The 23,910-nt window shown below is 34.4% G+C and overlaps 3 protein-coding genes and 1 non-coding gene across 7 annotated transcripts; 1 reads left to right on the top strand and 3 right to left on the bottom strand.

The window, feature by feature from the left end:
- The first annotated feature begins 571 nt into the window (after positions 1-571).
- LOC132039711 (probable magnesium transporter NIPA2) lies at positions 572-6,174 on the top strand. Its single transcript, XM_059430224.1, has 9 exons — positions 572-866; positions 967-1,149; positions 2,412-2,468; positions 3,064-3,154; positions 3,243-3,403; positions 3,911-4,038; positions 4,139-4,276; positions 4,839-4,931; positions 5,839-6,174. Exons 2-9 carry the CDS (start codon positions 1,023-1,025, stop codon positions 6,034-6,036), a joined length of 993 nt encoding a protein of 330 aa, XP_059286207.1. The 5' UTR covers positions 572-866; positions 967-1,022; the 3' UTR covers positions 6,037-6,174.
- Positions 6,175-7,305: 1,131 nt separating this feature from the next.
- LOC132039712 (RPM1-interacting protein 4-like) lies at positions 7,306-13,666 on the bottom strand. Of its 3 annotated transcripts, none has more exons than XM_059430225.1 (4): positions 13,499-13,666; positions 8,600-9,268; positions 7,954-8,145; positions 7,306-7,550 (listed from the first exon to the last, which is right to left on the bottom strand). In XM_059430225.1, the coding sequence occupies exons 1-4, from the start codon at positions 13,502-13,504 to the stop codon at positions 7,518-7,520; spliced, it is 900 nt and encodes a 299-aa protein (XP_059286208.1). In that variant the 5' UTR covers positions 13,505-13,666; the 3' UTR covers positions 7,306-7,517. The 3 variants fall into 3 exon arrangements, with proteins under 3 accessions (XP_059286208.1, XP_059286210.1, XP_059286209.1); XM_059430227.1 differs by lacking the exon at positions 13,499-13,666 and adding an exon at positions 12,869-12,899; XM_059430226.1 differs by lacking the exon at positions 13,499-13,666 and adding an exon at positions 12,340-12,345.
- A 2,085-nt stretch (positions 13,667-15,751) lies between these two features.
- On the bottom strand, positions 15,752-23,054 carry LOC132040206 (actin-related protein 2/3 complex subunit 4). Of its 2 annotated transcripts, none has more exons than XM_059430834.1 (8): positions 22,931-23,054; positions 21,384-21,449; positions 20,533-20,585; positions 19,460-19,487; positions 18,288-18,362; positions 18,113-18,217; positions 16,931-17,020; positions 15,752-16,077 (listed from the first exon to the last, which is right to left on the bottom strand). In XM_059430834.1, exons 1-8 carry the CDS (start codon positions 23,033-23,035, stop codon positions 15,988-15,990), a joined length of 612 nt encoding a protein of 203 aa, XP_059286817.1. In that variant the 5' UTR covers positions 23,036-23,054; the 3' UTR covers positions 15,752-15,987. The 2 variants fall into 2 exon arrangements, with proteins under 2 accessions (XP_059286817.1, XP_059286818.1); XM_059430835.1 differs by lacking the exon at positions 22,931-23,054 and adding an exon at positions 22,733-22,814.
- TRNAY-GUA (transfer RNA tyrosine (anticodon GUA)) lies at positions 22,925-23,008 on the bottom strand. The gene is given in 2 exon segments: positions 22,925-22,960; positions 22,972-23,008. It is a non-coding gene; the product is annotated as a tRNA-Tyr (tRNA).
- Positions 23,055-23,910: the final 856 nt, after the last annotated feature.

Genomic DNA, 23,910 nt, shown 5'->3' with positions numbered 1-23,910 from the left:
AAGGGTATATTTGGCCCTTTTTCGTAAAAAATAATTTCAACTATGTATAAAAATTAATAATTTGAAGAAGATGAAAATAGGCGGTCTAAAGTTTAAAATCGACTAAACTTCAAATAATTTTTTAAAAATAAAATAGTACTCCCTTTGTCTCAATTTATACGAGGGAGCTAGGAGTATGAGGGTCAAAACAATTAATCTTTGACTCAATTTCAAACATAGATTCTTTAAGTATTTTATAATAAAACTTCATAAAAAGCACTATAAGTCTGCATAATTAATAATTCATAAATATATGAGAAGAATTGGAGAAAATTGTAATTAAAGAAGGAGTTGAGGGAGTATGTTTTAAAAGGTTCCATCACAAGCGACAACGTGATGCAATTCCTTCCTTCAAGGGTTGCTGTATTATTGTATTACTGAAGAAGAAAAGAATCCTTAAAGTGGAAAGGTGGCAAAAAGGTAGAAGAGAAAAAGTAGAGGGACCAACCAACCAAACAAACAAAGCCTTATACAATGTATTATATTAACAACGTGGGATTCGGAAGTTTTGTGTGTATCGCTTTGTTTCTTTATTGCAAGTGTAACGGACACCTCGTAACATGAATTAGTGCATGCAAAGGAGAGAGAAAGAGAGAAAAAAAAAAAAACATACAGAAAGATAGAAAAATATATTTTGCAGATTAAAAATGCTCTATATAGAAGCTGGCTGAAGAGAATTTGAAAAAATATTGAAAATTTAAACAATATTTTCTCATAACTTGTAACTAATTTCATCGACCCTTTATCTGAAAATTCACATATGTTTGGATAAAGGGCGATGTTATGTATCTTTGGCCACTTTATCAAATTCAAAACATACCTAAAAGGTACAATTTTATATTGTTTTGGAAAAGAATATGATTTTTAATTGAAATTGTATATGTTTTGCACGTATGTTGTGACATTAATGTGTTTTTTTTATTGCAGGGTTGAATTTCTGAAATTTTAAATTGTGTTATCCGCTCCAATTTTTGTTGAAAAAAATGAGAGGAATATCTGACAATGTTCATGGAGTTATATTAGCTATATCATCAAGTATTTTCATTGGATCAAGCTTTATTATTAAGAAGAAAGGCCTTAAAAAGGCTAGTGCAACAGGAACAAGGGCAGGTACATTTTCTTCTCCTCATTAATTTGCTTAAATTTCATTTTAAACCATTAATTTGCACTCTTTATGGTATAGTTAGATATATGAATATTGGTAGTTTATGTGTATCAAGTTTAGATAAGTGGTTTTATGCAAAATCTTGTGCAAGCAGTGTCGGCCTATTATCACAACTCGTACCTTGTGTATAGGTTTTGGTGTGTGGCTTAAAGGCTCTAAGGCATTATGTCTTGTCTTAAATTGATGCATTATATTCAAGAGTTTCAGTCTACCATATGTAGTCATAATAGTATATTTACTTTAGGTTAATGAGGACCTCTTGCACTTTGTACTTTTATGTTTATTGGGTATAATGTTGATCGGAGATGAGTTTAAGTGGTGATCAAACATGGCTAGCGAAGATTTATATAGACGACCCCAACTTGTTTGGGGTTGTTGTTTTCCATCTATTACATTAAGTGGTGATCAAACATGGCCAGTGAAGATATATATATACAAATATATATATATATATATATATATATATATATATATATATATATAGACAATCCCACTTATTTGGGGTTGTTGTTTCCATCTATTACATTAAGTGGTGATCAAACATGGCCAGTGAAGATATATATAGACGATCCCAACTTGTTAAGGGTTGTTTTCCATCTATGACATTAAGTGGTGATCAAACATGGCTAGTGAATATATATATATAGACGATCCCAACTTGTTTGGGGTTGTTGTTTCCATCTATTACATTAAGTGGTGATCAAACATGGCTAGTGAAGATATATATATAGACGATCCCAACTTGTTTGGGGTTGTTGTTTCCATCTATTACATGTTGTGTGTGTGTGTGTGTTTTCTTTGGTGAAACGGTATCAGATGACACCCCCCATAGAAGGATGTCCCATCTACTGAGTTTAGGGACCTGTAATTTCTCCTTGAGGAGTTGGTTAACTTTTCTTGTGTTTCTTACTCACTTCAAACCTGTTAACATGTTTTTCTGGGTTGCTTTGTAACGTTCCAAAACACATGTATGTAGATCTCGCGGCGTATTGAGAATAATCTATTGGTAACCCTCTAAAGTGCTCGTGCTAGACTAATGTCTAAAAAGGGAAGAAAAGATTTAGTTTTTGTTTTCATAGGATGTTTCAAAGTTGAAAGTTATTATATATGCTTTATAAATCACAACTATCGATGCCAAGGATATTTTGTCTTTGCTTTAGCTTGTAGTGTTTTCTATTGTTTCTAATTGTGGTTAATTTTTGAACAGGCTCAGGAGGCCACTCTTATCTGCTGGAACCAATGTGGTGGGCTGGGATGTTAACTAGTAAGAGTCATAACTCAAACTTAAATGTATGTTATTGTTATATGATTTTTTTTCACTTTAAGCAGAGATCTCTGTTGGTAAAAGTGATCAAGTGCTTCTGAAAAAGATTTCTATAGCTACAACATTTTCTGACATAGATGCAGAGAAAATTTGAGAAATTTATAGTGATGAGCTTAGCTTAATTAACATACTCCTATCTTATTTATAGGGGACTTTGTTGATTCTGTCAATCTTTCTCTACCATTTTCATTGTGGAGTGTACTCATTATGTAGTTGAAGTAGGACATTTGAAATAGAAAAGCATTCTTCATAACTTGCACCCCCAACGGTTAGTTACCCGTACTAAGGTAAGTCATGGTTATCAAGTTGAACTTGAACGTATAGCCTGTTGGTTATCGCTTGCTTTCTGATGCATAGTTAGCTCGCTTGCCCCATCATAGTTTAGTGTAGCACCTGGGTTCCGCCTTCTCCTTGCCGAGTTTTGGTTCTGATCTCTCTCTGAGTCTCTAGTTCGTTACCTATTTCTCACTCGTTTTTTAAAATATTCAGGAACTATTACAGTTTTATGTAGTCCTAATCTTTCATATGCTTGCAGTGATTGTTGGAGAGGGAGCTAACTTTGCTGCTTATGCATATGCCCCGGCAATTCTTGTGACTCCTCTAGGAGCTTTAAGTATAATTGTGAGGTATGTAATCATGTCGCATTATTGGAGTAGAAATATTACTTGGAAAAGCTCTTTTTAGTTTCAAAACTCATATATTTTTCCTTTGCAGCGCAGTGTTAGCCCATTTTATTTTAAAGGAGAGATTGCATATATTTGGTATTGTTGGTTGTGTCCTCTGCTTGGTTGGCTCTGTTAGTATTGTCTTACATGCTCCCCTCGAAAGGAAAATCGAATCCGTCATGGATGTTTGGTACCTAGCAACAGAAACAGGTATTTCCAAAATGAAGTCTTAGTTAGTACATTTTTTCATTTTCTTAACCTTGCATATTGTCTGCTGAATAACTTCAACTTTCAAGTCAGAGATTATATGCTGATAGAAAAAAGAGACCTTGGGGTACTTTTTATATTTATCTGTATTATATTGGACTTAATGAGTTCAAATGGACGATATGGTCAGTAAAATTTCATATAACCGCCCTCAACTTGCTTAGGATAGAAGCGCATTTGTTGTTGTAGTAGAGAAACAGGGATTGTAAATGTTGCCTTACAGGTGTTGGAAATGTTAAAACATCGCTCAAGTATTGTATATAACAATATACTCTTGTTTTCATTGAAATAGTTTGTTGGAAATAAAAAATGGGCTTCAAGAGATGAATTGAATTTACAATAAAAATGTAGATACTCGCTTCCTGTACTTAATATAATACTCGCTTCCTGTACTTAATAACTACATATTATATATTTTTGGACTAACCATAAGGTTTTTGAGAAGAACAGGGTTCATTGTATACACATGCGTGGTCATAGTGCTGGTACTTGTCCTTATATTCCGGTTTGTGCCTAGTTATGGGCAGAGGTATATGGTCATTTACATCGGAATCTGTTCTCTGACGGGGTCTCTCACGGTCAGTATGTTATGTTTTATGTACTTGCACCTGCAATTTCATGTTTCTTTTTATACATTTCATATCTTTATCGCTCGTCTTTCCTCTTGTTTTTATTCAGGTCATGGGTGTGAAAGCAGTCGGAATCGCTCTTAAGCTCACATTCGAAGGAAAGAATCAGTTTAAATATTTCCAGACATGGTTATTTACTGTGTTTGTTACCATCTTTTGCCTTTTGCAGCTGAACTATTTGAACAAGGTACTTGTTCAATTCTCTTATAGAGCTCCACGTTAAGCTTAAGCACCTTTTGATCTGACTTCCTGTTAACATCTATGTTGCTCGAACTCTTCAAAAATGTCAATAATTGCGTGTCTGATCCTTCAAAAGTAGTGCATTTTTGGAGGATCCAACATGGGTGCGGCAATATTTTTGAGGAGTCCGAGCAACATAGGTTAACATTGCCTAAGTTGGTTTCACGTCTTGTATAAGAATGAGAAATTACATAAGAAAAAAGTCTAGTGGAGTGTAAGTGTGAATTTAGAAGTTTGTATATTCAAACATTATATACTGAACTTTCTTCATTTTCCGTTTCAACGAGCAGCAAATTTTCCAGTCTAAGTCACTACTAAAGTACTCCATCTGAGACATGTATGAAAATTAGTTTTACGCCTTAGATGATTGATTTGAACTACCAATTCATAGGGAAAAGGAGTTAATAGTTTGTAGTTTCAAATGTATATTTTTTGTTTTCATATCTTATTGGATAAACTTGTTATCTTCAGAATATTAACTACTCATTCAACTAATGTGTTTTTTATAGGCACTTGACACATTTAACACTGCAGTGGTTTCTCCAGTATACTATGTCATGTTTACAACATTAACCATCCTTGCCAGCATGATAATGTTTAAGGTGATTCAAAAGCTTTTTAATTCTCTTTTCAGCATTTCTTTAGTTTTATCAACTTCCCACTTCTTACAGATGTGCAAAAATAGTTTATAGCATTTGACCATGAATCATTTGTTACTACAATCATTTCCATTTACTGTATTATTGGACGCAAAAATGGTTTATAGAGTTTAAATGTGAATCATTTGTTATTACAGTCATGTCTATTTTCTGTGATATTGGATGAAGTCACCTTCATTATAGTTGCAGGGATATTCAAACTCTCTTGTTATTACAGTTATGTCCATTTTCTGTCAGGATTTAACTTATATACACTATTGTGTAAAGAATTTTTCACATTATCAGTGTATTTTAACCTGTTGTAGCAAGTAACTTGCCTTATTTTCTGGTTTACTAGCCCCACTTTTTATGGATGATTAGACATATTTTATCTTTTGGGTAATCTGATAGTGAAATAATTCTCTTACACTGTCGATGAATAGAAATTAAACTCATTCTGTAATTTGGACAAGTTGCAAAGATAATGTATTAAGGGCAGGAAATGAGATTTTGGAAAAAGAAAATGTGTGTTTCTCTCTCTCTCTCTCTCTCTGCAAAAGCATAATAAATAATTTATAATGAAAATGTTTGGAAGATAAACTCATGCAAAAGTAAAAAGTACAATGTTATGAGATTTGACTGGCATATTTTGTTCCTCTCGGTGGCCTAATTACCAACCTATCTAGTATACCCAAAGTGTAATTATGCTCTGCTTTTTCTTGATTGTTCATTTCATCTGAAATTTACATCTCAAAAAAGCTATGTTGTTCGGACTCTTCAAAAATATGAACGGGTGCAACAACATTTTTCGGAGAGTCCGAGGAAGATAGCAATATAGTTCCAAACTTGACAATTGTTTTTGGCACTGCAGGACTGGGATCATCAAAATGCAACACAGATAATAACAGAACTATGTGGCTTTGTAACTATCCTCTCTGGTACTTTTCTCCTTCACAAAACCAAAGACATGGGAAATAGTCCATCAACAAATGCTATTCTCCTTCCAAAAAACAAGGACATAGATAGTAAGGCAACGAGCGAAAACCCGAAATTAACAGATGAGGTTTGATGAAATTTCAAAAGGGTTGTGATTTATACTTGCATTTTGGAAGATAGAAGCATTTCTTGTTGGAGAAAACAATAGAATTTTACTTGAAGCTGGCCAAAGAGAGGCAAGTGATTTTTGACTGTTTAAAAAGAACTCTTAAATATACTTGGGGATGCTTCCTCCTTTGTGTTATTTTGACTTCGGTATATCAATTAAAATTTTGGATCATAATTGGCATGCTTCTTTGAATGATGTACACTGATATTCTGAGAAGAGAGCTGGATGTGAAATCTTCTTGGTAACTCTTTCATTGTGTATATAGGGAGACGACTACAATATGTATTGAAATGTTATTAGTTAAGTTGTTTAGTAGATGTTATTTTATTTTATTTTATTTTGGTTTAAACTCTTGGCGTGTAGGGTTATGGATATCCATCCACCCTTAACATGTCTTATGTTCAAGTTTTGAGAATAAAGAGCCTTTCAGTAGGAAGTGCTTTACCCCCTCCCCCGTTAATCGGCTTATACCGGAAATCCTTATCAGTCGAACCAATGTGATTTGGATAGTAGATGGTTGACAAAAAAAACAACTTTTTGTTAGTTAGCCCTCTAGCTCTGTTGTTTTCGTTACGCCTAAGATATATCTAGGATTTAGGTTAGGTGGAATAGCACGAGAGACATTTTTTATCTTGTCATTTTTATCATCATTGTTCATACTTACATGTTTCTTAACCAAACCCTCTACCCATAAAAAATGAGCATTTTAAACACTTTTTAGCTGAGCCCATGGAGCGTGTGAGACAATCGCTTACACGCAGATTTCCCCGTCTTCAACAATATGCCACATAGGTTATATAATCTGACTTGTAAATTTTTTACTCTTTCAACATGTTATAGTAGGTAACTTATAATTCTTCCAAGTAAACCGATCAATATAATTATAAGGGGTTATAAATGCCTTTTAAGTGATCTAACCATGTAAATGTTAATATTTACATCGGCAGTGCATAAAACATAAATTAATTGTACCAAACAAGGTCCACAAGCCACAAGTTTGCACATGGGAGAGAGACAAACAAAATTTCCACCAGAATTCCATTTAATGAAGATATGCTTTTGCAACAGTTGAGCCAAAGCTAGACGCCTAGATTACAAAATCAATGTGAAGCCAAAGCTTATTCAAATGGGACTAAATGAAACTGCACTCACAGACATACTCACCACATAAAATAGCTGCAAAATATAAAGATAGATAAGTCTCCATGAACAAGGAAGCCAACAACTAGTGGATGGCAGAAAAAGAAGAATGTCATTATCTCTTCCTTTGTTTTTTCTTTCCCCTTTCTCAGTCTTTTCTGTTTTTGTAAATAAAAGAATTCCAGTCTAAAGCACACAATGAACAACATATATACTTAGACCTAAATCTATACATAACCAGTGTTCCATGTTTTAAAATAGGGTACATGCCCATTTGCCTTTTTTCAATTCCATCGTCAGCACTGTTAACTACGACCCCATGGAAAGCACAAACATCCCTGCGAAGAAGAACAACGAGGAGAGGTTAGAAAACATTAATAAACAAATAATAGTACTTTACTACAATGATAGTAAGAGGTCATTCATTATCTTCTTGTTGGAACAAGCTCCCAACGACAATCTTCTGGAATTTCACAGACAATTAGACTGCTTCCTACATCACACCCCCTCGGGGTGCTACCCGTCACTGGACCTTACGTGAACGTGGGATGCTACCGTGCACCGGGATGCCCTTTTTATTAGAAAGAAAAAAGTGACCAGAAGCTTGGTCTGACGCAAATGAGTTGCACACCCTGAAGTTGGGGGTTCGAGTCACTAAAGGAAAATGGTAAAAGCTGATGGCCTCTGGAGATTTTTTTTGGGGGGGGTTTACCATATTAGAAAACCAAATGAGTTGCATACCTTTCCACTGTCATTTCCATATCGCTTTTGACTGTTGGAGTAAGATGAATCATTAGACGAGGCAGGTACTTTTGCTGCACCAGTCTGCTTCTCCTCTCGCACTTTGTTAAATATTTGTGTGTAACCTTCTGCTGATGCTGGATCATTCTCATCCCAGTCACCAAATTTAGGAACAGCAGGGCTGTCATCAGGCTGGTAAATGCACTTCTATTATACTCTTCTCATGATTACAGAAAGCAGTAGAAAATTTGGCTAGTAGGATAGTCTAATATGTCCCAGCAGCAACCCTTTTCACCATGATTTCTTACCCTTTTTTTTGGATTTCCTTTCTTTTCGAGTTTGAAGTATGCTAACACATTCTTGCCACAGTCGGTGGAAAAGTAAAATAGGAAAGTAGTGTAAAATTCTCAATCATGAAGGTCTGAAAATGTTCTCCCGTCAGAAGGTTTCGACAGGAAAACTTTTTATTTGTTCTCAGTACAAGTTCTCTCGGAGTAATTTACAGAAGAGAACAGGAAGTAACTTCATCCTTACCTTTACATCCTTGCGAGTTTTGGTAAGGGTCCTACTTATATTGCTGAACAAGCGTCTTAATTATCATACTTGTTATGAATGTAAATGGCAAGAAAATGAAAAAAAGACATACCGTGTCATCACCTTTCGTAACTGATCTCAAACGGGATCTTCCAGGTGTAGAGGGGGCCAGACCATGACTACCTTCATATGAAGTCTTTCTTTCCCATGAGGGAGAGGAAACAACACCACCTTTGCCTCCAGCCCTTCCATGTGGATGCAGCGGGGAGTGCTCAATGCTGCGATCGGGTCCCACACTTTGCTGAGAGGCCCTCTTAGGTGTAGCACCGCCACTTAAGCCACCATAGCGATGATGAGGTGATTCCATAGGAGTTCTTCTCCCCATGTTCTCATTGCGCAATGGCGAATCAGTAGGTTTCCTTAGGTGACCCTCTTCTCGACTTGGCCGACGTTCATGCCTCGGGATTTCAGGTCCCTTCATTGTTTCTGATTCTGACTTGCGGCCTCCAGATTTCTCACCATGTCGTTGTGGAGATGAGTAAGTTGGAGCTTTGTCAGTTGATTTCCGCATTTCTACATCATCTCTGCTGGCAAAACGTTCAGGCTTCTGTCGTACAGCGTCACTTCCATTTTCACCTTTCACTTTTGCATCAAGATCTTGAGGATCATTTGGATTCATTTTACTTCCTTTCTTACCCTTAGCAGCATTCTCGAAAACAATAGAATATTGAACATCTTCATCGCTCTCCCAGTCGCCAAATTTTGGTACTTGTGAGTGCTTCTGCAAGAACACACGACCACATTCATGTCGCAAACATAGCTTAGACAGAGCCCACGCTCCATTCAATTAGATATCCAAGTAAAAAGAATGAAAACCTGAGAAAGTGTAACGCAAAAAAAAAAAAATCTCAAGTAATTATGAAAAAGACTGCATCTCTTTCCCCTCTTAGGGAAAACTTGGCTCCTGTGAATCCCATTATGTGTGAACCTGATCTGATCTTATTTTAGAATTCACACGGACCAATTTTCTATTTTATTGTTTATGATAAGCTCCCCAAGGAAACCTCCAATATTGAAAATCCTCAAAACTATCACCTTCGACTGACTTACTACAACAAAGATATTACTACGTGTTATCTTGGACAATGAAGTGCTTATTATCCAAGACTATCTATTGCGTCATCCAGCTGTAATAAGTCAGATATCTTTTAACATATTTTTCCAACTAAACAAGAAACATAGGTAAATCGACCCTCCTGCCAAGATCAATTTACAAGCACCGTATTGGTAGATGACGGTACTTTACCCAAAAGTTGGAAAAAAAGTAATTTATCCAATAAACTATACTAGAGATGATTACATGTGGGTAATCTGGTTTAGCAGGTTGAAGGGAACAAAATTTGTAGACAAAGGCTTATCTTCCAACATCTAACATTCACTCTTTAGAATAAAAATAAAAGAAGATTATAAAAATCGAATCAACTGAAGACCCAAGTGCACCATCTAGACATGCACTAAACTACATGTAATATGAAGAGTATTGACATCAGAACACGGAGAAGAAGTAGAAAAATAATTTTAGACATCACTCCTAGAGAAAAGCAGACAATTGTTGAGAAAATGGATCTCAGGTCTAAATCAACCCCAAAAGTTAACTTATACAGTGAGGATTGTCTAAGATCTTGTAGGAGAAAACAGTACATACTTTCAACCAATATGGGACTCCAACTTGCACATCCAAAACTGGACATCTGGAGTGTAAATAACATATCATAGGGGTCCAACATTCGGTAACATAAAAATAGGAATGGGTCCGGCTCTGTAAGGGAAGAGAAGGAATGTACTGGCACTGTATAGTAGGAACATAGAGTTGAACAGTTAATTGGAGAGACAAAGCAGAAACAATCAAATAAAACGGACTGGGAAGTGATGTTTTGATTAGAGATATGAAAGACTGCCAATTCTAACACCCTAACGCCTGCAACTTTCAGTATCACTTTAACTATCATTCTATCAATCAACTAATGAAAACTGGATAAGAGCTTGAGCAAAGTCAGTACTCGCACAACAAATAAATATGTGCTTCATTGTGCACTCTATTTCCATTTGCCAGAGAACTTAAGCAAAATAAGGAAGGCTAAGGTTTCTGGTGAAAACATAGCTCCAGCTAACAGATATCAGTTGAGTGGATAAGACTCACCCCACTGTGTTTCTAAGATGCATGCTAAACTCTTAACTTAAAAATTCCAATAATTGCAGCACAGTGAAAAAGTTGATGGCTTTGCAGTCTTTATCATTCCTCTATCCATTATTACTCCCCACGTCCCAAATTATGTGGCACACTTTCCTTTTTAATCCGTCCCAAAAAGAATGATATCCTTTTATATGTAGTAATATTTAGTTTTAAACTCCCATTTGACCCCTAGTGCAATGATAGCCACATAAATATCTATGGCTTGCTTCAGACCACAAGTTCCAAAAGTCTTTCTTTCGTTCTTAAACTCCATGCTTAGACAAACACCACCACATAAATTGGGACTGAGGGAGTATTCAAGTTGGTTTCTTCCTCCAGCCCTCTATATTCTCTTTTAAAGGATTAACAGATCTTTCCCTAGTCCCAAATACTAGCTCAAGTTCTCAACTATCTAGCTTCAAAAGTCCTATTCCGCGAAAACCCAAAACTGAAATACCCTTCTACAACTACATTTCTTTAGCAAAAATCCAGCGATTACCCACTTCCAATTATCCAACAAAACATTAATCACACAAACCAACACTAACAGTTTCTTATTTGCAGCTTGTAACATGTACAGTTACAACTTTAACATTCAGCCAAAACCCAAGCTTAAAACTAGTACTGTATATTTGGGGAACCTCAAAAGCTGCTATTTTTATGTGGATTTCACTACAAAACCACAAATTGCAAATAAACACTGAATTATACTAACCCATTTATAAAATCAAGTTAATTTCAACACCAAGAATCAAATCAAAAGTTCAGTTTCAACATGAATAAGCTCAATCAAGGTTATACATAGAAACCCATTAATCTATTAAATCAAGATTATCCTTTTACTCCCCAAACTTCCATAAAATTTACAAACCCATTTAAGCATAACAAACATTCCACAGAATATATAACCATTTCAGCTCAAAAATTCATCAAAACACAACAGAAGTAGATCAAGAACTCACTGCCATATAAAGGGTAAGCTTAGAGAAAATTCAGCTAAGATGTAAGAGGAAAAGCTTTCAGTGTTGTTTCCAAGATATTTTCTTTTTCTTCTTAGCTCAATCAAGATCATACATAGAACCCCATTAAGCTATTAAATCAAGATTATCCTTTTACTCCCCAAACTTCCACAAATTTTACAAACAACCCATTTAAGCATAACAAACATTCCACAGAATACATAACCATTTCAGCTCAAAAATTTATCACAATACCAGAGAAATAGATCAAGAACAAGAACTCACTGCCATCTTAAAGGGGACCTCAAAAGCTGCTAACTTTTATGTGGATTTTACTAGAACTCCATAAAATGCAAATAAGCACTTAATTCTACCCACCCATTTATAAAATCAAAGTTAATTTCATTACCAAGAATCAAAACAAGTTTCAGTTTCAACATGAATAAGCTCAATCAAGATTATACATAGAAACCCATTAAGCTATTAAATCAAGATTAAGAAACCCATTAAGCTATTAAATCAAGATTATCCTTTCAACTCCCCAAACTACCATAAAATTCACAAACAACCCATTTAAGCATAACAGACATTCCACATAATACATAACCATTTCAGCTCAAAATTTTTTCAAAACACAAGAGAAATAGATCAAGAACTCACTGCCATTTTAAAAGGGGACCCTAAAAGCAGCTAATTTTTATGCGGATTTCACTAGAACTCCACAAAATGCACTTTAGCACTTAATTATACCACCCATTAACAAAGTCAAGTTCATTTCAACACCAAGAACCAAATCAAATTCAGTTTCAACATGAATAAGCTCAATCAATCAACTCAGTCCCAAACTAACTGGTATTGACTAAATAAATCATCTTTATCTTCTTCTTCTTCTTCTTCTTTTTTTTTTTTTAAATTTTGTTTTATTAAAAATTAAACAATGTGGGATTCGAACCCTCACCAACAAGGTGAAAGTTCAGGTAGCCAACCAACTGAGCTACGAAGTCGGTACAATCATCATCTTTATCCACTCTGCTATTAAACCATTAAATCAAATATTAACCTTCAACTTTCAAAGCTTCAATAAACTTTACAAAGAACCCACTTAAGCATAACAAACATTCCACACAACATAGCACCATTTCAGCTAAAAAAATTATCAAAATACAAGAGTAACAAATCAAGAACTCACTGCCATTTTAAAGGGTCTGTAGTTAACAGCAGCTCAAAGAAATTCAGTTGAGTTGTAAAGCAGTTTCAACATAAATAAGCTCAATCAAGATTATAAATAGAAACCCATTAAGTTATTAAATCAAGATAACTCTTCAACTCTCAAAGCCTCCCTTAAAATTTACAAAGAACCCATTTTTAATCATAACAAACATTACACATAATACATAACCATTTCAGCTCAAAATTTCATCAAGAACTCACTGCCATTTTAAAGGGTCAGCTAAGATATAAGAGGGAAAGCTTTCAGTGTTGTTTCCAAGATATTTTTTTTTCTTTCTTAGCTCAATCAAGATTATAAATAGAAACACATTAAGCTATTAAATCTCAAGAACATTCAATTATTATTGCTGTCTTGTTAATTTATTATCTTTCACTTCTAATAATATTATAGAGTAGTTTTTATGAATTCACTAGATTCATCAAGTGTACTAATCAAGATTATCCTTCAACTCCAAAAACTTACCACAAAATTATTATTTTTTTTTAAAAAAAAAAAAACCATTTAAGCATAACAAACATTCCACACAACATAACACTATTTCAGCTCAAAAATTTAATTAATTAAAAGAAAAATAGATCAAGAACTTACTGCCATTTTAAAGAAAATTCAGCTGAGATGTAAGAGAAATCTTTCAGTGTTGTTTCCAAGATATTTTCTTTTTCTTATTTTTCTTTTTCTTGTTCAGTGAGAGAGAAAATGGGAGTTGGATGACTGGAGCCACCAGTGACACTTGACATCCCATGTACTCTTTTCTATTACTACAAAGGACCATTTTTTTCCAAGTTTGGTTAACTAATAAATAAGGATAACTTGTACTAAGTTGTAACAATAGATTAGTTTTTATTTTGTAAAATTATCAATTACTCCATCCGTCTCAATTTAAGTGTCTTACTTGGTCTAGACATACAATTTAAGGAATAAAGAGAGATTTTTGAATCGTGTGGTCTTAAATTAGAGGTGTGTATATTGTTCTTTAAGTCTTGTGGTCTTAAACTTGTCATGTAGAATGTTGGAATTGAAAAACTTACGAAATATAAAAAGAGACACTCTTTTTAGGACAGATTAAAAAGAAAAGTAAGACACTTAAATTAAGACGGAGGGAATAATAATTTTCAAAGGCTCTTATAATTACCTAATATATGGCTATAACAACAATAACAACAACAATAAGATATTCAGTGTGATCTCACAAGTAGAGTCTGAAAAAGTGTACACAGACCTTATTCTAGAAAAGTGTACACAGGCCTTATTCTTACTTTTGTGGGGGTAAAGAGGTGGTTTTTGATAGATTCTCAGCTCAAGAAAAGCGTTTTTTTTTTCAAAACAAATTTTAAAAATACAAGAGTAAAAAGCTATGAAAGTATCGAAGAAATGTCTAATATATGAAACTTAACTCGACAATTGATAGTTCGAGTATATATCAAAAAATTTAAAACAACTTAACTCTTATATATCGATAGGATAACTTTTTATTATATATAATGTTATTATGTGTCATTTTTCAGTTTCTTTAGAGTTTAGAGTCAATTTTTTTAAATTTTGAAGCTAAAATGAATCAGATCAATTTAATATTTTAAAATTAAAATTTAATTAATTAAAACTATACAAAATGCTATAAGTTGTAATTCTTCTTATATTAATATGATGAAAAAAATACATTCCAGAAAATATTGATCAAACTCTATATAATTTGAATCTCTTTTCGAATAAAAAGTATGTTTATCTTATTTTGGGGTTACAAAATTTTACTAAATATCTATCGTAAGTTTTTATGTTGTCTATGTTTAAAAGTTAACTCATTATTTAATTATTTTCTTGTAAAAGGACATCTTTTTATGAAGCACATGCAGTAGCCGGTCAATAGTGGGTCATGAATTTGTCGGCATTAGACTATAGACAGTGTAACCAACATGCTACTTTTCAGAACTGTCACATCTTCATCTATCTTCTTTAATTTTATTTATTATTATTATAATACCATGTTGCAGGAATAATAAATCATGGGCTATCCTTTCATTAATATCTGTCTTCTTTGACACTTTTACTTCATGGGAGTTAATACTAGCTTTAGAGTTAATCAGATTAAACTAATTATTTTTTAACTAGACTAGATGTCCAAAGCTACAGCTCCATCTACTTCAATTATGATACTCTATATATTTTAAGTCGTTTGTAATATCTCAAACTATTTTATTGAGACGTTTCAAACGATTAAAATATTCAAAGATAAGCTTTGGAGTTGATCTTAATGAGACAAATTGATGGAATATTGGAGAGAACCATGAAAATTGTTTTATGATGCGAAATTATGGATCGTTATTAAAAAAACATAAGAATATAAAAGAATCTAAAAACCATAAGAATAGAAGTTGATAGAAAGAAACTTCTTTTCCTTGTACTATAATGTCAGAACTCAGAAGGGTAGTATCAGTCAGTTTAGCATTTTATAATATTATTCTTCAATAATGACACTAAACAGCAGTTATTACTGTAGGTAACTTTAAAACGTCTATGTTTTTTTCTGTCAGAACCTAATGTTTTATCTAATAAATATGTCCGGACCAACTTGCACATGCCTCGACTTATTCTCCGAGACACTTGCTGCCTCCCACCAGCACAGGTATAGGGTTACCCTGTCACCAAAGCTTGTATAGATAAAAGAAATCCTATAGTAATTTTACCTCAAACCCGAGATCTCATAATTCTAAACTCACTTCATTGGTCACTAAGCCACACTCTTAGCGTGACCATAACGTTGAAATAACAACACATCAGTGTCACTAACTTTGGTCTCATAGAAGAAATCAACAAAAGCAAATATCAACTTAAAAGTCTTTAGACCATCATGTGCAAATCAACTTAGGACTACAATGGTTATTATAGCTGATTGAAAACTCTACTAACTGGGAATTCATTCTGCCATAGCGGCTCCTCAAATAAGTGAAGAAAAAGGGAGCTCATTGGTGCAATACAATAGAGAATTTCTGTAATATGTAGCTTCAATAGAGGACAAAAAAATGAACATATATTCTAGTTGCTACAAGAATAAAACAGAAAGTAAACAAGAAAAAGAAGCATCAGATGAATTGCTTTAGAAACTCAGTAGCGACAAGCCTTCCTCGCGTATTCACTGACAGTTTCAGTTCACTGATCTCCTTGTCAATATCCTGTAATTTCACAAAAGAAGGCCATGGTTCAGATTTTTATATTGCTTCTCTTTAATAAATAAAAAGCAGCAAACCCTGCCTTCATTTTTATACATAATATTTTTTTTTTTTTTGGAGAGTATCGTTTCCTCCCTTTTAGATTGAAAGACTGAAGCATATTAATCAATTTCTGGATTTTGTACAATTGACTCCTGCCCATTCCCTTATTTGGAATTATGAAACACTTTTGCCACACTTTTACTCGTGTCGCTCTTCTGTGATACTCAGCTCACAGCTTTTATTTCTCAAAAACCATGTAGAGCAAATACTTTTTACCTTTTCCAATTTCTTATATCATATTCTTATCATCGCAACGACAGATAGCTTTTATAAATCACCACCAAACACGACACATCCCCACCCCTCCATCCTCCCGCGCGGCACCCCTGAGTTCAAGCAACAACGAATAAATATGATCACAACCCCTTAAGGGCATCCCGCATTCACACAAGGTCCGTGAAAGGGCCAAACCCCAAGGGGATATAGGGAGCCTACGCTAACGCTTGCGTTAGCGGCTGATTCGACAGCTCGAACACGTGGCCTATAGGTCACACGGAGACACCCCCTTGCATCTGATATTAGAGGCAAATACCCTTTGGCGAAGCATTTTTACTAACTTTTAACCAATCATTTTCATCTAGAAAAGCTTTGGTCCAATTTCACTAACTTCTGTTCAGACAACTCTTACTTGTTCACGGCATCCAGAGACTCATAAAATTTCCAACATAGTGATTGATGCAGAGGTTTTACTGCTACTTCATCCTTGGCTTGGCGTGGGGTGGGATGGGAAGAGAGGGGAGATTAATAACTGTACCTCCATGAATTGCACTATGAAATCAATAAGCTTCTGCTTCTGCATGTCTTCACAGTGATAATTTGTAATGAGAAAACTAATGTCGAAGCCCTGAAATATAATAGGCCCAACAAAATTCAGATGATTATATATAAGGGATAAAGAAACAAGTCATTTACCTATCAAGGAACAAACAAGTTCTTTACCTTAAGAAACGAGTCATTTACCTAACACCTTAAAAATTGCATTCAACCATTTGTGAAGCATGTTGAATATTCTCAACTTATGTCTAACACATACATATGTGATTCAGTGTCAGCTAATAAACTCACAACCTTTAGGCTTAGTTTGCTGCTTTATTTTATTCAGGAAATCTTGAGTACACTCCGAAGGTGCTTCTTCTCCAAACATTGCTGCTACTCCAATCTAGGGCTAATACATGAATACACATCAAAACTAAACAATTTTTTATGTTTTCACTCAAGCCTGAGAAGCAATCACATGGAGGTCGCAAACAAATAAAGAGGCATCCACCCAGCTGAATGTGACAACATCTCTTAGTATAGTACTAACGAACATCTTCCCACCTCTTTTGCGGGTTGAGCAACTGACACTTTGTAAGTGGTTTCATAAGGGTTCACCTCGGGGCCCGCATAAGAAAATGACAAAAATAAGGGTATTAGCCATCTTTTCCCAGCACTCCCCGCCCCCCCCCCCCGCTCCCCCCCCCCCCCCCCCCACGCAAAAGAAAGAAAAAGAAGAGGAAAGAAACAAAAAAGGTCCTAGTCAACTTGCTACGAACAAGAAATAGAAGTAAAAATGTCTACATAATCTTGATAAGCTAAGCAGTTCCAAACCATATCACTTGAGGCAAGTCCAAAAAGCCCAACTATGATTTCAAACATTACAAGAACCACCTTTCTTGTTTAGTAAACGCTCCATGCTACCACTAATGTTATCAGTGGTGAAATAGGTCAATAATAACTTTAAACGTAAAATTGGTTTAACTATAGGTATTCCAACTATGAAGTAAGTAAAAGCAGAGAGAGAGAGAGAAAAGGATGGTAAGTAAATTGGCCATTCAAGTTCTGTTAAACATAACCGCATAATTTAGTACACAGAATTAGAACATGCCAAAGCATGAAATGAGTTACAAGGGATTAAAGGAAATCTAATCCAACATATAAGACGAGAGACACAAACCTGAACTGGCTTTCTCCTCAACACCTGAAACGCTTCTGCTCTCATAGACAAAAATCTAAGGAACTTCTTTGTTAGTATATTTTCAAGTTCATCTGACTGTTTCACCTGCACAGCAATAATTGCATATGAGGAGCTTAAGCTTCTTCTTTTCGAATTAATAGCAAAGCAAACCTACCTTTAGACTTATTCTTAGGGAATTAATAGATGTTTCAATCAAGCACTTTTCAGCCTCATTTCTACAAATCGTAACCTGTGAATTGGCACATGGGAAAAATTGAATAGATCGATATAAGACATGCAGCTAATAAAAAATATTTGGCACGTGAATTACAAGTAAAGACAAAGTACCAATAAGAGCATTAGAGGTCTAATTCAGAACTTTTACTTCCAGAGTTGGAAGTAAACTCACACTAAATCTAAAATTATCATGACAGAAACTGGCAATCAATTATAAAGAAGCATACAGACCAACCATTGAGCGTGTGCAAGCAGAAAAGAAATTCATCCCTATACACCTAAAGCAGGACAGATAACTAAGTTCTTTGCACCTCAGATTGTTGATTATTTCTTCCTACCTAGTCGAGAACGTGTTTACCATCAAGATAAAAAGAAACACGACTTTTTCTAATGGCAAGTATCATGAAGTAAAGTTGCATCAATGACGCTAGATGGCCTAATATAAGACTAGCTAGACTTCCCCAGTGTTATCAAAAGCGAAAAGCGCAAAAAAGCTCTAAGGTCAGCTGGGGCTTTAAGCGCAAAGCGTAAATAAAGTGTGGGCTTTAATGAAAAAAAGCGCAATGGTGCAAAAATACAAATATATGTATATGTTTAGTCCAAGATTGAAAATAATAAGCACGAATAACAAATATATGGACAAAGAAATTGTAAAAATATTACGATAAAGTGAAATATCTCCAAGAGAGGCTCATTGGCAAGGAAAAGTATGTCTTAGAGCCTTGATGATGAAGCAACCCTTTGATAACACTGGACTTCCCGAACAACATGTTACATCTTTAAAGCAACCCATCGAACAACATGTTGGCAGCTAAAAAAGACAACTCATGAGCAGGTTTTTAACAAATAGCTAATCACGGGAGAGAAAAATTATATTATTGTAAAAGCAAGAACTATGTAAACACTTCAAAAATAGTATGAAAGAATAACACCCAATCACTGCTTTAAGCAACGTTAACTGCATCTATCAGCAAGTCATAGTAACATGTAATTTGGACTTGCAATGATTGTACTGAGAGCAGATGAGCAAACAATGGGAACATGAAAGTCTGCCCAGCAGTTATCTTCAAAAATAAAGACCAAAAGTTTAGAATATCAAAGAGTTCTTACAGGATTAAGAAGAAGTTCTGGGCTTGTCCTGAAGAACATACAACATAAGAAAAACATTACTATTATGATATACACACTTTGCAGGTAACTAAGATAACATTTGAAACAGAGAAGAAACATCACATTGTCTTCACAGTTCACATCGAAACAGCAGTTCAGAAAATGCGAGTTGCTACCAATAGTATGATCACATCCGCTAGACAAGCTTTAATGATATTTGCTCAAATTTAGCAGCTTCAAATATATATTTCGCGATGACATTCAAAAGTTCAATTGTTAAACAGCACATTTTGCCTTGTGATGAGGTAGACTGAATTTCTTATGGAAGACAAGTTCTTGAATCTTCAGAATGTCAAACAATTTGTCCAAAAGCATAGTTACGAAGCAGGAACTCTCAGGGCAAGATTTATAAGATAAGTTCCCAAGGTACTAAACTTTTGCATTTTTGATACTAAAACACGATACCAACTAGATCAATTTAGTTCAAAGTTAATGAGATCCTACACCGATGTTCAGGTATTGATTTTTAAAGTAGGAAGCCCAGCTTTATATTTCAAAGTTTTTGAGTTTTTTCAGACATTATATGCCAGTAAAATACACCAAAATTTGATTTGATAGGACTAGAAAATAAGTCAAACTGATTAGGTCTTGACTACCGTAACATGCTGCATACCCAAAAAAAGAGGTGGCAACATATCTAAAGGTCAAAAGGGAGCAATGAGTCAACATGCATTTTAAGACATAGGTATTTCTCGTTGTATCAATACTGCACATCGATTCCTCTAGCCCATAAAAGGCATTCAGTATAAGTTTTTCTCCCTAAATACCTGAGAACTCAACAACTTCATTTTAATAAAATATTAAAATTTTGCTGCAGAAGTGAAATGTGCATGCAAGTCAAAAGTTTTTTGTTTAAGAATGTACATGTGAAAAGAATACACATGAAATTCATCTGGATTATAGGAATCTGCATAGCGTGAAGCCATTTGACGAACTACAGAAGAGATAAATGATGGAATTTTAACCAGTATCATTAACTTCAAGTAAAATGCAACTGCAGCATGAAGTCATACTTTAGTTCAACCTCTGGTTTGTTATGCCTCTCTACTTCCTGGCATGGGAAATTCTGCAACCAGCCAACCATGTCAAAAGAGAGATTATCCAAGCAGGTATAAAGTAACTACGACATAATACTTACAGAATTAATGGTTGAATGGGCTTAAAAATCAAAACTAACACTTCATTGCATGACTAACAACTTCGTAATTTTATGTTAAAATGCAGACAAAAAGCAAATTATTTATTGAGAAATATCAAAATATGTCAAATGCAACATATTAATTGGCTGAACATATGACATATGGTGGTTGAAATAGCATACAACAACAACTACCCCTCAATTCCAAGATAGTTGGCTGAACAAAGAACATATGTTTAAAGAATCATAACAATAAGCAGAGAAGGCAATGAGAAAAATCATTTTAATAATAGTACAATGTGGATGCAGAATTCGGAATCCCTTTTTTTTTTTTTTTTTTTTTTTTTGGGTTGTGGGGTGGGGTGGGAAGGAGTGTTGGTGGCATGCTGCATATGGACTCTCTAATACAAGCATATATGACTGCCGAGAAATTAAAACTCATAAGTGAAAACGGAATGTCCTAGAAGCGTGGTAACTCAACTTGCCTCAATCACCCAAAATGTCATAGCGTTACGCTTCTTACTGTCTCAAACTACCAGCTCTAGTTCATGTCTCGATGTACAAACCTCAAACATTATATCTCAGGCCAATGACAATGCAAGTCAAACACAACAACTAAAAGAACTCAACTAAGAATTTAGTATTCTAACTTGAACTTTTCTAAAAAATTCTATTACAAAACTACTAAAAATTCTTAAAATATTTAACATGTAGAATGCTACATACCTGAAGACACATTGCTGCCTCGAGCGTGTTTCTTATGCATGTCAGATACAATCGTAACGAATTTGCCTAGAAATTTATCAAAACAATAACTGATCAGCATTTTGCAATATGTAACCCAGCCCCCTCCACACACAGGAAAAAAAGAAAAGAAAGATACTCCCTCTGTCCCAATTTATGTGGCACCATTTGATTAGGCACGGAGTTGAAGAAAAAAAAGGAAAACTTGTGAAATCCAAAACAAGCCTAAGACATTTGTGTGGCTGTAAATCGTCTTATAAAGTTAAATTGTTTCAATATAGAAAAGTGACATTCTTTTTGGGACCGACTAAAAAGGAAAGTGAGTCACATAAATTGGGACAGAGGAAGCATCATTTTTAAACAACCAAACCCACACATTGCTGCCTCGAGTGTATTTCTTATTCATGTCAGATACAATCACAATTAATTCCCCTAGAAATTTATCAAAACAATAACTGCTCAGCAATCTTACACTATATAACCCCCCCCCCCCCTAAACAGAGAGAAAAAAGATAACATTTTTAAACAACAACCTTTTTCCAGATTGTTTATCATGGTCTTTGATCTTGCACTATTTCATTTTCATACTGCTTTGAATTGGTTGTCCTTATCTGACCCTTTTTTGCCATGCTTTCTCTTGAGCGACGATCTTTCGGAAATAGCCTCCCTACATTATAGTAGTAAGGTTGCGCGTACACTTTACCCTCCCCAGACCCCCATATTGTGGGATTTCACTGGGTACGTTGTTGTTGTTGTTGTATTTTTAAACAACAAAAACCAACACATTGCTGCCTCGAGCGTGTTTCTTATGCAGGTCGGAGACAACCTAATGAATTTGCCTAGAAATTCATCAAAATACTACCTGCTCAGCATTTTGCAGTATGTGCCCCTCACCCCCCCCCCCCCCAAACCCCCATTAAAAAAAACACACACACACACACAGACAGAAAAAAAGATCACATTTTTAAAACAACCAAACCCCTTCAGAAAAATCATTCCATGTAAAATTTCATTTCACAGTATTTCTTAAGACCCGTTGTCTGGACTTAAACCATATACATAGTTAGAGCAAATTTTAGACTAAACATATTACATATTCATAATGCTAACACAACAGTAGTAAGTGAAATAATATTTCTGAAACTAATAAATTTGAAATCTTGGATCTAAATCAATTGGGCTCGTATATAAACATGAATTAATCCACTTTTATCTACAGCTCCACATAATAGTATAAATAAGGAAATATATAATCAAATCTAAAAACTCTTCCTTTCTTTCTTTTTTTTTTTTTTTTTTTTTTTGGTCGAAATTTAAATGACAATACTTACCATTAAGGAATGTTTCACTTGATTTCGCTTTGATTTGAATACAGTTATAATTCGATCGACGTTTTAGCTGAGTGTTGGTAGAAAAAAAAAAAAATCGGCTTTGTTGTGTGCACGTTAAGTTAAAGACTGCTAAAATGCGCCGAGTTGAGGAAGTAAAGTGAAAGCAAAAGAAAAAAAAAGTGAAAAAGAAAGTCCGACCTGCCGGATTCGAACCAGCGACCTAAAGATTACAGCACCAACTACAGTCTTCCGCTCTACCAACTGAGCTAAGGTCGGTTCGACGGTTCTCTCATGATGATACATGAATATTAATAATACTTCCTCCGTAATAAGTGTTCTACTTTCCTTTTTAATCTGTCCGGAAAAGAATATCTAAGTTGATACTTCAAACATCATAAATGACAAGTTTATAATTATAAGATTCAAATGACATTTTAGTACATTATACACGTTTTTAATTTAACACCAACATTCAAAAGTTCTGAGTAGGTAGTCGAATGCTGTCTAGTTTCCCTTATTATTATTATTATTATTATTACTATCTTATTCTTTGATTTTTATTACAACATGTTTTCTTTGTTCGGTTATCGTTTCATTATTGTTGCTACTATTCTTTTCTTCAATATTTTCTACATGGCTTCTTACTTGTGTATTTCTTTTTTTTTTATACGTTTTTTATATGCTTGTTGGTAAGTCATCAAAAACAACCTCTCTACACTCACAAGGTAGGGGTAAAGCTGCATACACAAAACCCCTGCCTAAAATTCACTTGTGAGATTACATTGGGTATGTTATTGTTGTTGTAAGATTTAAAAATCTATTCTTTTTAAATTTCGTGCCTAGTCAAACTAAAACATTTAAATTGGGATGTAAGGAGTATTATTTTATCAACCAAAAGAAAGAAAGCATCTAATTGTTGACAACTTTGGAATGCGTTTGGAAGTTGGTTCGAAATTAATAGGTTAAATAAATTAAGACTGTGAATACTTTTATTGACATATTTTAATTTTGAAGGTTCAATTGGACCACTATTGGTACAAAAGAATGAGAAAATGAATAGGTGATTGATCAAGTAAGTCGTTTTATTCTTGTTAAGGGCAAGAGACAAAATGGCATTTTAGCTAGGAAGATGTGCTTACGGGTAGCAATCAAACATGTGTTATTGTACCATCTGATTG

The sequence above is a fragment of the Lycium ferocissimum genome, chromosome 12 (genome assembly GCF_029784015.1).
Source record: "Lycium ferocissimum isolate CSIRO_LF1 chromosome 12, AGI_CSIRO_Lferr_CH_V1, whole genome shotgun sequence".
Taxonomy (NCBI): Eukaryota; Viridiplantae; Streptophyta; class Magnoliopsida; order Solanales; family Solanaceae; genus Lycium; species Lycium ferocissimum.
The sequence above is the reverse complement of the archived record's forward strand: the minus strand, read 5'-3'. Positions and strand labels throughout refer to the sequence as shown.

Excerpts from the sequence above, each read along its gene's own strand:
- LOC132039711 (XM_059430224.1), top strand. The coding sequence starts at position 1,023 with ATGAGAGGAATATCTGACAATGTTCATGGAGTTATATTAGCTATATCA. Across the intron at positions 2,469-3,063 it reads GTGGGCTGGGATGTTAACTA|TGATTGTTGGAGAGGGAGCT; the intron begins GTAAGAGTCATA and ends ATATGCTTGCAG. Across the intron at positions 3,404-3,910 it reads GTACCTAGCAACAGAAACAG|GGTTCATTGTATACACATGC; the intron begins GTATTTCCAAAA and ends TGAGAAGAACAG.
- LOC132039712 (XM_059430225.1), bottom strand. Across the intron at positions 8,146-8,599 it reads TTACGAAAGGTGATGACACG|CCTGATGACAGCCCTGCTGT; the intron begins GTATGTCTTTTT and ends TGCATTTACCAG. Across the intron at positions 7,551-7,953 it reads ATGGAAATGACAGTGGAAAG|GGATGTTTGTGCTTTCCATG; the intron begins GTATGCAACTCA and ends TCTTCTTCGCAG.
- LOC132040206 (XM_059430834.1), bottom strand. The coding sequence starts at position 23,035 with ATGTATCATCATGAGAGAACCGTCGAACCGACCTTAGCTCAGTTGGTA. Across the intron at positions 20,586-21,383 it reads AGGCAGCAATGTGTCTTCAG|AATTTCCCATGCCAGGAAGT; the intron begins GTATGTAGCATT and ends GGCTGGTTGCAG. Across the intron at positions 18,363-19,459 it reads CAGAACTTCTTCTTAATCCT|GTTACGATTTGTAGAAATGA; the intron begins GTAAGAACTCTT and ends GCCAATTCACAG.